Source organism: Falco biarmicus, chromosome 3 (assembly GCF_023638135.1).
Source record: "Falco biarmicus isolate bFalBia1 chromosome 3, bFalBia1.pri, whole genome shotgun sequence".
Classification (NCBI taxonomy): Eukaryota; Metazoa; Chordata; class Aves; order Falconiformes; family Falconidae; genus Falco; species Falco biarmicus.
Window position 1 is genome coordinate 120,823,232 of NC_079290.1, and position 13,437 is coordinate 120,836,668.

Genomic DNA, 13,437 nt, shown 5'->3' on the forward strand with positions numbered 1-13,437 from the left:
AAGAATGGTTAGCTAATTAGTAATTAGCTTGGCATGCATGCGGCTGCATCGTGGGAAGGGCTGGCGCTGGGGCTGATCCCTGCGCCTGGGTGCGATGGGAAGGTGAGACCCACCCTTCGGACCAGGATAATATTTTTCTAATGCCTTGCAGTGGCTGGCTTTTGTTTTGCTGAGCTGTTGCTATGCACCTGAGGCTCAGCAAGGGAAGTCAGCTCTCCAGAGGAAACAACACTGGCAAAAAGTCACCAAATTGTTCTGGCTGTGTTCTGTGTCATGAACAAACACATGAATCTGCACTTGTTTATCAGGAGGCACAAGGGCAGTATTTTGCCAGTTATCCGCAGAGGTGATTTGTCTATTGGACCTGCTAGTCTCAGTGGCAGCAGTTAGCCCCAAAAACAAAACCAGGAAGAGACTAAGTGTTCCCATACAACTTCCAGCACAATCAGCAGCCCTCCTCGAAAGCACCTTTTAAACAAGAAATGGGAGAGGGAAAAAACAATTAGCACTAGAGACTTTATTAAAAAAAAAAAAAAAAAAAAAAAAAAAAGACAATTCTTCCATTAATCAGACCCTTATCAGCAGCAAGGTGATATAAAGCCAGGGTTTAATTGGAACTGAGAAAATGTGTTTGTGCTGGTGTGGAGAGCCTTGTCTATGCGAGCAGGAATGTGGCCTGCATCCTGTTTTCTTTACTGATGGGGGAGGAATCCGCTCTGCAATTCCTTGAAAGGCTGATGCGTGTTTTCCACCAGCTCCATGCTGGGTTTGTGAATTAGGTTCCTGCTTCTCAGCATCCTGGACAGCAGCTTTGTGCTCAGAAGGATCCCAAAACACCGGCTATGTTTTGTAGGAAAACAACCGCCATCCTTCCATCAACAGCAGCAGGTGCCTGGGCTCCTGGCACCTGCCATCCCTTTGTGCTCTGTCCGATTCCCCTGCTGCTTGTGGGCAGAAAGATCATTCCCAAAGCAGGGGGATTTAAGATTTCAGTGTTGGTTTACTCAGTGACCCTGTTATTCAGCTGTGCCTTTGCAAAGGGCAAGACAGGCAAAACATGATTTGTAAAGGGCTTGCAGGTTAGAGAGAAGCCCAGGGCTGTGTTCCATCCTGCAAAGGGTGAGGAAGTGCCTGGGGATGCTGAGTGCCCTCACCTCTCAGGGACATCAAGAAAAAGCAGTATGCATGGCAGGAACCTTCAGTCCCTCTGCTCCTGCTACCCCATGAGTTACCTTTGAAAGGTGCTTGATATTGCCTTCTTCATGGTCAGTACTCAGGGATGGTGTTCAGCCTCTGTCAGCTCCTTGGCTCCATGCCCAGCGCCAGGGAGGGTCTCTCCGATTCACCTGGGTGGCCCTTTTCCCTCTGCCAGGGGTGTTTCTGCTTCATTACATCCATCTCTTTTTATCATAACACTCAGATATCCCATCCCACGCCGCCGTGTGGGGTGCTTCAGTGAACTTTAACCCCGTTTCAATACCATGGCATTAAATATTAGGCTATCTTTAATACTGGGATACATAAAATTTATAAGCACCTTTACCCTTTTCCCAGCCCCAGCCTCTCAGAAAGGGAATCACAGTAATGTCTCTATCCTCCTTTCATCTGTGCAGTTACTGCCAGGATGAACAGCCCAAAGCCAACAGCCTTTTCTACACAAAAACTCTGGTGGGCTGGGATGGCAATGTCACCTGCCCAAACCACCTAGGACTGTCCTTGGAGCACTGGCCACACAAATACAAAGTCTGGTTTTCCTAGGCAGGATTGGGTATGTCACCCAAGAGCAAGTTTGCAGAAGTGTGGCAAATTCAGGCAGCATTGCAGCTCAGCATAATTAAGCAGCATTCTTATTCACGTCATCTCCTGGCTTTGGCATAGGTTTTATTGTAGTCATTACAAAGACAGATATTACTTTTGGATTGACTCACTTGATGGGTTGATCAGCACTTTATTGTAGCCTCCAGTTATAGCACTTTTTATGGCATCCAGAAGAACTTAACCATTAGCACACTATTAGGAAGAACACTGGCAGCTGATTAAGTTGCTGAAGGTCAAAGACATTTTTCTTAATTGCTCTGTATATGCTCCCTCCTCCTCCCCCTCCAACAGAGCTGGAGGGAGATCATTCTGTTTTAATAATAAAGTCACAGAGGCATACCTCGTATTTGCCATCAAATCCCCAGGGAGAGGGTTGTTCACCATTTCAGAACTTGCCTAAACTGTTATGGTCCTGCTGCTGAAATGAAGTCTTGGAGATTTTCACGGCATGCATTGAAAACTAAAAAAAAAAAAAAAAAAAAAAAAAAAAAGCCATCAGGGTGACTTACTGAATTGGTTAACACATATTGCAGATAATGTGCTATTAGGGTCATAATACAATGAATGCATGGATATGCTGAAGGGAGGGGTCTGTCTTTGGGAGAAAAGTGAAAATGATTTTCTAGCCTCTTGTAAACTCTGACAACTCCTAGGTACATTATCAGAACCACTCCATCACAGACTAAAGATCCTGGAGTTTGTGAGACTCTTTCTATCGGCCTTGTCATTCTTTCCTTTGGATGCAGCACTTCAGGTGTTTCCCTGTAAATTCTCAACAAAAGCTGCTCAGCAAGGTGTTCATACCCTGTCCTCCAGACAACACCAGCTATGCACTGAGCTGTACTTGCAGCGTGTTCCAGATGCACTGCAGGGATAGTGATTTCCAGTGCAGACTCTAACTGAGCCCGTGACACCCTCCCTCCCCTTCACCAACACAACTGGAGAAAGAGAATTCGTTTAAATCAGAAAATAAGCAATTTTCCCCTCTGTGCTCCTTGTCTCAGCAGCCTGCACCCTCTGGGATGCAGCAGAAGGTGAAAGGGAGGATTGCCCTCCGCTGCACAGCTCCCAAGCAGGCCCCCCTCCCCCCACCCCACCACCCCCCCCCAACCTGGGACAGCAGCCCCCAGCCTCCTGCTGCTGGAGAGAGTGCACGTCCCGGGATGGGGCATGGCTCTGCTGGCTGCTTGCCCTGGCTGCAGGGTGAGCTGAGGGCTTCAGCTCCCTTGTACCATGTGCTCCCACTCCCTGCTTCACCAAGCCTCTTGTGAAAGGCATCCACCCAAAATACCCCTCCCTCAAAGCATCCTTCTATTTTTATATCAATACGTCTTCTCCTGAGCAGAACCTATCAGTTCAACAAACATGAGATGTGAACAGAGTTCCATAAAAAAAAAATTGCCCAACTTGGTGAGGACAGAACTGTCCCACAGTGCAGAAGGAAAGTTAGCTGCCTGTAGGCTACCGAGAAAAGGTTCTTCAGGAAGAAATACCTGCTGCAGAAAAGATGACAGTCACATGCAAGGCACAAGAGGTCCACTTTTGTGGGAACTGCCAGTCATAAAAAGGACTGCTCAATCAAAAAGTTGTGTCTTAGGAAAGATACCTTATCACTTATACTTAGGACTGGCTTTGGAAGTTGCCTGCTTTCCTGTCTTTTCCTCTCGTATAAAGTCTTATTATTCTGTTCTTTCCTGTTAATGTGTGAGAATTTATAAAATATGCCTCCTTCAACCTACTTCAGTGAATCTTTATCACTGCATTCAATAACCACAGAATAAGCACAGCCCTCTCTTCTCTCTTTTCACCCTAATTAAGATGCCCACAAGCATCTCCTTTCTCTTCTTCCCTTGGGTGATAGCTAATTAGATCTTGTAATTAAAACTGTACCCAAAGGGCTGGGCTTTGCACAGTTGTTGGCTTTGTCCCAGGCTATCATGGGGTTACTGCCAGGCTCAAGTTGTTCCTCAGCACTTGGTGGGACACCTGAGGGACCTTATATAAGCTCCCAGAAAGGAGATAGTCCGAGGTTTTGTGATCAGGGCCTTGGGGGGCTTTTCTGGATGTCTGTCCTGAGGTAATTTTAAACCAGTTTTCCAGGTATTTTGACTTCCAGTATTTCCTTCTGTAGTACTCAGTGGTGAGTCCAAAGTTTCCACAAATGGATGTGAGTAGCCTGCCCTGGAAGATTTTCCATCATTTAGCCCTATGTCGGATTTTCCTCTGATCATTGATCTTAGGGCCAGAAAAAAAAACCAAAAACATCAAAACACCAAAACAACCAACTTACTCACAAATGGCTTGGTTAGAATTTTCTCGCTCCCTGTTTGGATGTCTTGCTTCAAGCCCACATACCGTAAGTGCATTTCTTACGGTTCCACCTCCAGCAAATGTGATGCTCCCCTTGCAGCTGGCTGAGCCTCGAGCTGCCCAAACAGGGACGCTTTGTTCTCTGAGACCAAGGGCTGACATGGTTCTGTGCCTTAAGAAAGACAAATAGAAGGCTGGGCCCAAAGCTGGCTCAATAAATATTCCAGATGATGGGGAAATCTTTCCTGGAAGATGTATGAATTTCTAGCAGCCCTCAGCTGCCCCATTCACACCGCCCGAAATCAGTCCAAGCAGGACACCATGGAAATTACCCCAAACAGGCAAAATTTTCAGGCCATTCTGAAACAAGGTTCAGCAGAAGAGGGGAAAAATGCACCTTAGATATTGTACATAGGAAATCTGCAGTGCTTCAGGGTACGTTTTTTTCTTCTTCTACCTGTAATTCAAGGTCCTTTTTATCATGGACCTTTACCATTAAAATCATAGAAACTATGACTTACTGTCATAGAAACATCTGAAGGAATCTGAGTTTCGCGCACTCTGACACTGGGTCCCAGGACGGAGACTCGGCCATGGGAGATGCAACTCAGCCGAGAAAGCTGGACAGTAGGAAAGGATGGGGCTGTAGCTCCCTGAACTGCTGTTCCCAGGAAGCCATGCAAACCCACAAAAAGTGCTGTGGTTTCTGGGTATGCAGCAAGCACAGCCCTAGCTATTACATTGCTGTTTCTTTTTTATTCCCTTCTCACAGGTGCACCGAGATTCATGGAGTTAACTAGACCAGAACAATCTATGGTGTGGTCTTCATGCAAAGATGACCATCAAATGGATGATGGCTTAAAAAAATTAAAACAATCAGCCAAACTCAGATTTAAAAGTTGTTGGGTGCAGAAGAGAGTGTGTGGCTGCTCTGTCCCTGCAATGCCAACACCCACGGTCACAGAGCTGCTAAAAGGATCGGAAGCAAAGGACTCAACCACGGGAAAACGTTGACAGGATCCCTTGGTACAAGGATTCTAGCCAGCCTTGGCATCCACAGCCCTAAGCACAAGCTGGGGATAATTTCATATTATGAAATTATCATATATGTTCCCACTGGCATCTAGAAAGGAACAGGGTATTTATTTTAAGTGAAAGAACATTTAAGTCAGCTGGATGGATTCACTTTAAACTGAAATTTGCTCAGGACCATTCACAAGACTACACAGCCTCCACATCCCCACCCACCCTCATGGTGCTTTTGGCCATCTGGATTTCTTTCCCTTTATCCACCACCACCCAGCCATCAAATAAGACAGAAAAATGGTATTGACTTTTGTCATTATTTATTACAAATTAGATTTTGCAAGTTACTGTCTAAAAAAATCAATATATTTAAATAAATACACAGATTTCTGAATGCTACATATGGCATGTGTGCAATAAGTCACTTAAAGATGAGACATTATACACACAAGGAGATATACATAGTATTTTACAGCAGTAGTTTTATTTTAAATTACTAGGCTCACATTAAACCATGTGCAAAATTTCCTCTGGAACAAACCCTTTCAAGGATTTTTTTTATTTTTTTTTTTTTTTTAGAATGACTCAAACCTTCAGAAGGCCAAATATAAAATGATTCTCTGCAGCTTTGGGGACCAAATGATTTGTTTGCTGTTTCATTTATGATACAATCAGTTGGTCTCATTCTGCTCCGCACCCCACCCCCCGGGCTTAAAGCAAAATCAGGGAAGTATTTTGTATGTCCAATGGGACTACACTTGCAACAGCCACAGATTTTGGTCCACCACCACCTTCAAGCATCCTTTTTAAACGCTCACGTGTAATACTGGGTTGGGCAGCGAGGGGGACCCAACAGTGGTTCCAGAAGAGCAATTATTTATCCGCGCTAACCAGATGACAGCTGCAGCCACGATTTATAAAAGAAGTTAATCTGCCCAGGCAAACAAAAGTGCACTTGTGATACAGCTCCAGAGCCTTGAGATTGTGTTTGCCTGCAAGATTGGTTTCTAGGTTCTGGGCTCAGTGATTTTTCCAAATTATTCCTCCTCTCCTCTGGGCCAGCACTACCGTGCTGCTCCACGGCTGGGGAAGCAGCCGGGATTCTGTCATGAGTTTAAATCTGAGCCTTTCTCCTAAAGCTGCACAGGCAGCATGGTGCTCTCCTCCTCCCAAATCTTCCCTCTGTGCCAGTCCCACCTGGCTGCCCCTGGCCTAATGTGTTCTTCATTTAGGTTACACCTCTCGCAGTGGCACACTATCCATATACCGGTCATCTATTATATAGAGCCCGAATCAAAAACCTGACCTAAGCGAAGCAGCAAGCAAGCCTTTGCAGGCTATTCTCCCACCACCCATTTTCTCTGCCCCTAGCCTTTCTTTTCAGGTAGAGCTGAAAGAAAGCTGGGGTGTTAGGTTAAGAGCTGGAAGAACACTACCCTGCTAAGGGTATGTCCAAGATGAGACAGATTCACAACACTGCACTCATCCAAGCTAGCAGCTCAGCTCTGCCTTGTACCCAGCAGGGCTCCCTCCCCCAGGCTACAGGGGGCTGCACGCATGGGGGTCCTGCAGAGATATAGCCCCACTTCAGCCTCCCCTCCCCACTGCTGCTGTGTCTGATGGCAGGAGCCCAGCTTGGATCTGGTGCAAGCTCCAGTGTAAGCAAGCTATCCTCCACCTAAACAAGAGCCACTTACGGATGGCCCTTCAGTGACCTTCTCAGCCAAAGAATGCCCCTGACTGCTCAGCTGGCTTTCAGGCTTCTAGATGATACATATTCTTTAATAAAAGTTGGGAGCTGCTTTACCGTGGGAGTCTCATTCATACGCATATCATACTCTCTGACAAGTAAGAGAAAAAAGTGCAAAGGTAGGCTCACGCTGGAGGTGGTCGATCCCCATCTACAAAGACCAGCCAAACCACCACTGAATGGGGCCACGCTGGAACCAGCGCTCAGCACCCAGCCTGGGGCTGCACTGAGCTGCCTGCTTTGTGAGTGATTCAACGGCCCAGCGCCGGCTGACCCTCTGCCTGGGACTCCAGCGCAGAGTTAAGCTAGTACTCCTCCAGCAAGACCCCTGCCCGATCCAAAAAGGCACAATTCAGCTCCACAACACATCTATGACTGTATAGAGGCAGTTTTCCCTTTACAACACTCTCTGGAGCGCATGCAGTACTGGTTCACACAACAGGAGCATGGAGGCTTCCACTTCTTCCCCCTTCCACTCATGGCCTTTCCTTCAGCTCTAACTACCGACAGCGGAGTTAGTGGCACCCACAGGACTCCAGATTCTTCTGGTGAACTTGATATGCACCTGATTCTTATCTCTTCTTCTTCCACGGCAAAACCATTGGCTGTGCGTCCCTCTGAGAATGGTGCTGGTGCTTGCCGAACCACAGGCTGGAGGCAGCAAGATCCCTGTAAAAAGAAGAGATGTGATGTTCATTCTCCCGTCCATTTTTCTAACTGCTCAGCAACTGCCCCTCTTTATGATATTTATCTACCCCTCACCAAGAGGCAGAAGATGGGGGAAGGAAAAGGGGGAATTTCTACTCGCAGACATATTAAGCCACAATGAGGATCCACCAGCGGCCAGTGGCAGCGGATTCAAGGAGTCCTGCAGCAGGGCATGACCCAAGCGATGCTTCCCCAGATCTGCCTTTCAGAAAGTGTTCCCACTGCATCCAATTTAACTGCCACCAACAGACCAACCCTCCTTCAGTTTGCCAACTCCCTTTAATTCATTTACATTCCTGGAGTCCACAGTTTCTCCCAGCAGTGAGTTCTGCAGCTCGCTGACGTGATGTGAGAAAAGCTTATTTCCTTCCATCCAAAGTTGCTGCCCAATGAACTTTTTTCCTGCGTGACTGATGCCATCCCTCCCCCACTTTGTGTCTATCACCCATTTGCCTGTCCCATATCACAGCAATGTCCCACTCCAATCAAGAATTACATTTTATGTAATATTCCTCTAGTTTTGGAAGGACACAAGCAACACTGGCTCCCTCAGGTGCTAGCCTTCAATTCCATGGAGAGCAGAAACAGGCAAGTGTACTCACTTAAAGGGAGACAAGAGGGGGAAGGTTACTGCAGTCTGGGGTCACAACTGCAGATTTTGAAGTGCTCAGGAGGGACGTTCAGAGTGGGTTTCAGTGGCATGCTCACCTGAGAGCTCTCAGCAGGCCATGATGGGAAGGCCTCATGCCACCACTCTGTGGGGACTTCGCTGGTGCTCCAGAGCTCGCTGGGAGCTTCAGACTCTGGAGGTACCTAATGAGCAAGAGGAGATGCATGAACCACTGACATCCAGCCGTGTGCTATGGTAAGTACCAGAGGAGTGTCGCTTTAACATCACCCATGACAGACTAAGACAGTTGAATGCATGTTTTTGAAGAGTTAATTGCAGTTATTTGAGAGCTATTCATAGCTCATTCTTACACTATCCTCTTCTGCCAGACCTCTCTCTATTCACCGTCACATTTAATGATTGGGGATTTTAACTATAGCTTTGCTATGAAATGAATGACAGGTCCCCAACTCCCTGCAGTGTAAGCACGCCTCTGTGCCGCTGGCTGAAGTGAGACAACGGAGGGCCCATACGCACTATAAAACAAGCTGGCTATGGAAGATATCCGACTTCCAAGTCCCAGCTCACAGCAATCCTACTCTCCTGCAGCCTCTCCCACCTGAGCCGTGCAGGAGACACTGGTGTCCCAAAGGTTCACGTCCTGTGCTTGCCCCTCTTCCAGCATGCTGCCAGCAACTCCCTTCCCACCAGTGCACTCAGCACTCCCTCAGCCTCCTGGCAGCAGGAGGAATGGAGGTAACATTGCTTCTTATCAGCTAGTAAAGAGACTATTCTACAACAAAACCACCTATTGACGCTTCGCCAGGGCCTCTTGGGAGGGGTATGGAAGCCACTAGACAAGTTCCAGCTGTTTGCAAAGAGCTGCGCAGCTGTCCCCACGGAGGCTTGCAGAGTTACTGCAGCTCCGAAGCTCTGCCTGCCTGCCTGCACCCTCACCGAGCAGCCCCCAGGGACATCCCCAGGACCCCCGTGACTTACCCAGGCTTCACCTGGCAGAAGGTGGCACAGATGCTGTCCCTGGAGTGCGAGCACTCGCACCTGCTGAGTGATCTCTTGCGCCGCCTTGGTGGGCTTCCCAAGCCATAGGGAGCGGTGTGTCTGTTAAAACAAAAGAAATCAGCTATGTAACCAACTTTTTATTAGCCAACATGTTTATAACACCATCCTGAGGCAGACAAGCCAGTGCCGGGATAATAAAAGATGCATCTATAGACATAAGGTGAAAAGGTCGCTGATACATCTAAGCCTTTAAACTTCATCTCCTCTCCTACCTGCTGTTTTCCCCACCCCACCCCTCCCAGGGAGATTGCCAGTATGTGCTGGGTCGCCAGTGGAATTTTCTCTCCTTGCAACAGCCCGAGCGCCCGTGCAAGGGTCGCAACATGGGCTAGGCAAGCTGGCAGCTCACCTGCGTGGCACAGCACAGGAGCAGCACAGATGCCCAGGCCCCCAGCAGAAGCTGCCAGCCCCTCAAGCTCAGAGGTGTCAGGGCTTTCCCTCCCCCTGTGGGTTTTAACACACAGGACATAGTACAGATCAAGATGTCTTGGGGCCGTAACAGGTTCTTCTGATCACGGCATGCTTTCAGATCTGTTAGCACATTCCCTGCTTCATCTTTGATTGCAATCTACTCTCCCAGAGGGTTTAGGATTGGCAGTGGCTGCAACTATTCTCTGAGCAAGCAGCGAGTTGTAATTGCACGTTAGCAAGCACGATTATAACCACACCTGAGTACATGTGTTTTCCTACAGCGTGATGGCCATTGGTCTGAAACTGCTCCGAAAGCTGCCCGAGCATTCTCGAGGGCAGGACTTGGCAGCTGCAGGACCTTAGTGCCAGCCCACCCCTGCTTCGCTGGCTGTAGCTGCGCTGGCAGGCGGCACTTGGGGTTACTGCTCATGAGCGGGCAGAGCAACTTTCCAACTTGCAGCTGTAATGCCTCCGTGTTGCTTTGGGCACACAGAGGTGCAAATCTCAGAAGAAGCCGATGAGGAAGCAGAGCCCTGTGTTTCCACTCTGCTCCGCGGGGGTTACACCGCAACCCTGTGCAGAAGCACAGCTTATCCCTTTCTGGCTGCGGGAAAGGACTGGACTCGCAATGCTCTCTGGAGCAGGTGCTGCAGGCGCCTCACGGGTCTGGGACCCTTCCCCACCTTCCCCTAACCGAACCCCACCCTCGATCAGAACGTACAACGGCTAAGTCAGCAGCAGGGCCACCCCCCAGCCGGAAAGCAGCACTCATGCTCACCCAGGTGTGTTGACCCAGATGATATCCAGGTGGCAGAAGTAAATGCACTCCTTATCTAGCCAGCTGTTGCAGGAGCATCGCTTGGTCCTGGGGTGCGCGGCCAGGTGGGACTCGGGTGGCGGGTGGCCTGTACCTGCGGCAGAAGGAGGGAGGGATGAGCCGCAGGCTCGGTGCGGGGCGCTGGCGTGCCCGTCCGTGTGATGGCGCAGCTGCACCTCCGCTGAGGATGACGGCGGACAGGCGGCTTTAGCGGGGCGGGCTCCGCGGGGGCTCGCGTAACCCCGGCAGCTGCAGGGGCCGCCCCGGGAACGACACCCCCCACCCCGCAGCCAGCCGCCGGGCACCCCCCAGCACCCCCCGCTCAGGGGGCGCGGGTAGGTGTCCCCGCCTGGGCGGGCACCCCAGGGGCAGCGAGCCCCCTCCGGCCGGGGCTCACCATCTCCCAGGAGGGCGCAGAGGGCGAGCGCCAGCAGCACGGCGGAGGCGGTGGGCATCGCCGCGGCCCGGCGGCGGGGCCGGGGCGGCCGCAGGGCTCCGGGGACTCGCTCCGGGGTTCTCTCTCTCTGCCCCCCGGGCCGGCTCCTCCTGCCGCTCCTCCGGGAGCCGCGCTGCCCTGAGCCGCCGCGCCGCGTCTGGAGCCGGCGGGCGCCCGGCAGGTGCTTTATAGCCCCGCCACGCCGCGTCACGGCCCCGCTCCGCCCCGCCGCGTGGGGCGGCCGCGGGGGAGCAAGCGGGGCGCGGGCACACGCGTGGGGGCGGCGGGGACCCCCTGGGCAGAGCCCTGCCCGCGCCGCGCTGCCCCCGCTGCCGGCCCCGCCGCCCCGCGGGCGGCGCCGAACACGCGTGGAACCTTCTGTCCCCCCCCGCGCTGCGAGGAGGGGGCGTGGGGACGGTGCGAGGAGAAAGTGGGTGCAGTGTAGGGGGGGGGAGTGGGGGCAGCGTGTGCGCGAGTGGTGTCCCGTGGAGGGGGGGTCTCGGGTGGGGCGGCGGGGCCGGGGGTCGCAGCCCGCCGGCGGCTGGGGGGCGGGAGGCAGTTCGCAGCCGCCGCCGGCAGGTGGGGCGGGCGGGGCGCGGGCAGCGTGAGCCGCGGGGGAACCGCCGCCCCACGCGCGGGTGATGCCGGCCCCGCGCGCGCCCCCGCGCAGGGTCCCCGCGCCGCCCCCCTCCCCCCGCGCGGCGCGGCCCGGGCGAGCTGGAGCGGCGGGAGCCGGGGGGATCCCCGTGGGGCTCAAGGCAGGTGACACGGTCACTGGCCCCAACGCGTGGCTCACTGCACTGGTTAAAGCCTTCTGCTAGGCTGAGCGGTTAACATCCCTTGCATTAATCCTCTCCGAGAGCTGTCTAATTTTGCTTCGACGTTAATGATGGCATACGCGACGCCATCTGCACACTTTTAGGATACGATCGACGTGAAATAGGGCAATGACCTGCTGGCAGGCACGAGGAGGCCGGTAAAGCCGCCTGGTCCTGCCCATGGTGCGTGTTGTGCAGAAGCAGGACACTGTCCCCGAGAGGCGCCGGGCGCTGACCGCAGCAGGGCTGGCCAAAAGCCTCCGGGCACCCCGTGTCACCTGGGGCCACTGCCACACAGATCCGTGGTAAGTCTGGGCAGCAGAGCATGCCTGGAGTGTGAGCAGGTTAGAAAAGCCAACAAAGACCTACTGCACTTGCCTTTCTGAGATGTTTTTAAAGCCTTCTTAGGAAAGGGAGTGTATTTTTATTTGTTTACAATGAGCACTTTAGGGTTTTATTGCACTGTTGTTATGAACAGATGCAAGATGACGGCAATTACAGTCAATCAGTGTGAGGTCTCAGGCAAAGTGTAACACGTGCATGAGGAATGGAAAGAGAAGTAAGAAAAAGTGCAATGAACCGAACCAGTGTGGAAAACTGCTTTCATCTGAGCAATAGTTTCTGCTCACAGCGTTGCGTGGAAGTGAAGCAAGTTATGATTGCATTCCTGCAAGCAATGACAAGAAGCTTTAACAGACCAAGCACCAGTGTGAGTGCTTCTCTCTATTCATGCAAAATGCATGTGTGCAGGGGAAAACCCACAGTGGGATCAAAAAATATGCTCAGGGGAAATTATTGTTCTATTCACCCAGCAACTCTGACTACGACGGCGCATGAGAACACGGATACTGTCAAGAGCTGCATTTACTGAGGGGGGAGGCGGGTGGCTGAAGCGTGAGGACACAGGAGGCCAGAGCAGATGAAAAAAAAAATATGGAAAAGCAGCTAAAATATCAGGGAGGGGATACATTAGGCAGAGGAAATCAGGAATAGTGAAAATTTTATTTTAAAATAATAAGAAAATGAAGATATAACTGATAAAATACAGCTTCGGTGTGACTAGCAAACAAGCAGAGGGAAGTTTTTAAGCCTGTGTGCCAGTGTAGTGATTGTCCTAAAGAATATAGGGAAATACAATAGCAGCATTACCTGTTACAGCCCATATTCCAGCTGTGCCAAGTTTCAGAGTTATGTCAGAGCTCGGATACTATGTGACATTCCAGATGCCAGTTCAGTGATATAATAAACCTCCCTTGGCTCCAGTTTCTGTGATCCTCACTCTGGTCACTGCAGGGTGAAAGAAGATATCCTTGACGTGGGGAAGGTAATGCAGCCGTAGTTACCCACATGGAGGAAAGGCTGGGGAATGAATGACTTCACTTTGCTTAAAGAAGGGGCACTTTCTGAGGAAAGGTGCTATCAGTTGTCTGCAAGAATTGCGAGACAGAGCCCCAGTAATATGGCTTTCCAGGATTCATTTGCTGAAAGGGATAGCCGAAAACTTTGTCACACAAAGACCTCATACCTCTGGGAAGGAAGAAGAGTCTCAAGCTAACCTGAGGTTTTGGAGATGAAGGCTCAAGTGATTACCTTCATCAGACTCCTTTTGTGGCTGTAGTTTTGTTGCTTAGCTTGCATTTCCAAGAAGGTCTC

General features: G+C 50.9%; 1 protein-coding gene across 1 annotated transcript; it reads right to left on the reverse strand.

The window, feature by feature from the left end:
* Positions 1–5,457: 5,457 nt before the first annotated feature.
* On the reverse strand, positions 5,458–11,109 carry EDN2 (endothelin 2). The gene is made up of 5 exons (XM_056333524.1): positions 10,928–11,109; positions 10,492–10,624; positions 9,222–9,341; positions 8,321–8,425; positions 5,458–7,573 (listed from the first exon to the last, which is right to left on the reverse strand). The coding sequence occupies exons 1-5, from the start codon at positions 10,983–10,985 to the stop codon at positions 7,477–7,479; spliced, it is 513 nt and encodes a 170-aa protein (XP_056189499.1). The 5' UTR covers positions 10,986–11,109; the 3' UTR covers positions 5,458–7,476.
* Between the last annotated feature and the right edge of the window lie 2,328 nt (positions 11,110–13,437).

Excerpts from the sequence above, each read along its gene's own strand:
- EDN2 (XM_056333524.1), bottom strand. The coding sequence starts at position 10,985 with ATGCCCACCGCCTCCGCCGTGCTGCTGGCGCTCGCCCTCTGCGCCCTC. Across the intron at positions 9,342-10,491 it reads ATCTGGGTCAACACACCTGG|ACACACCGCTCCCTATGGCT; the intron begins GTGAGCATGAGT and ends TTGTTTTAACAG. Across the intron at positions 7,574-8,320 it reads GGCCTGCTGAGAGCTCTCAG|GGATCTTGCTGCCTCCAGCC; the intron begins GTGAGCATGCCA and ends TTCTTTTTACAG.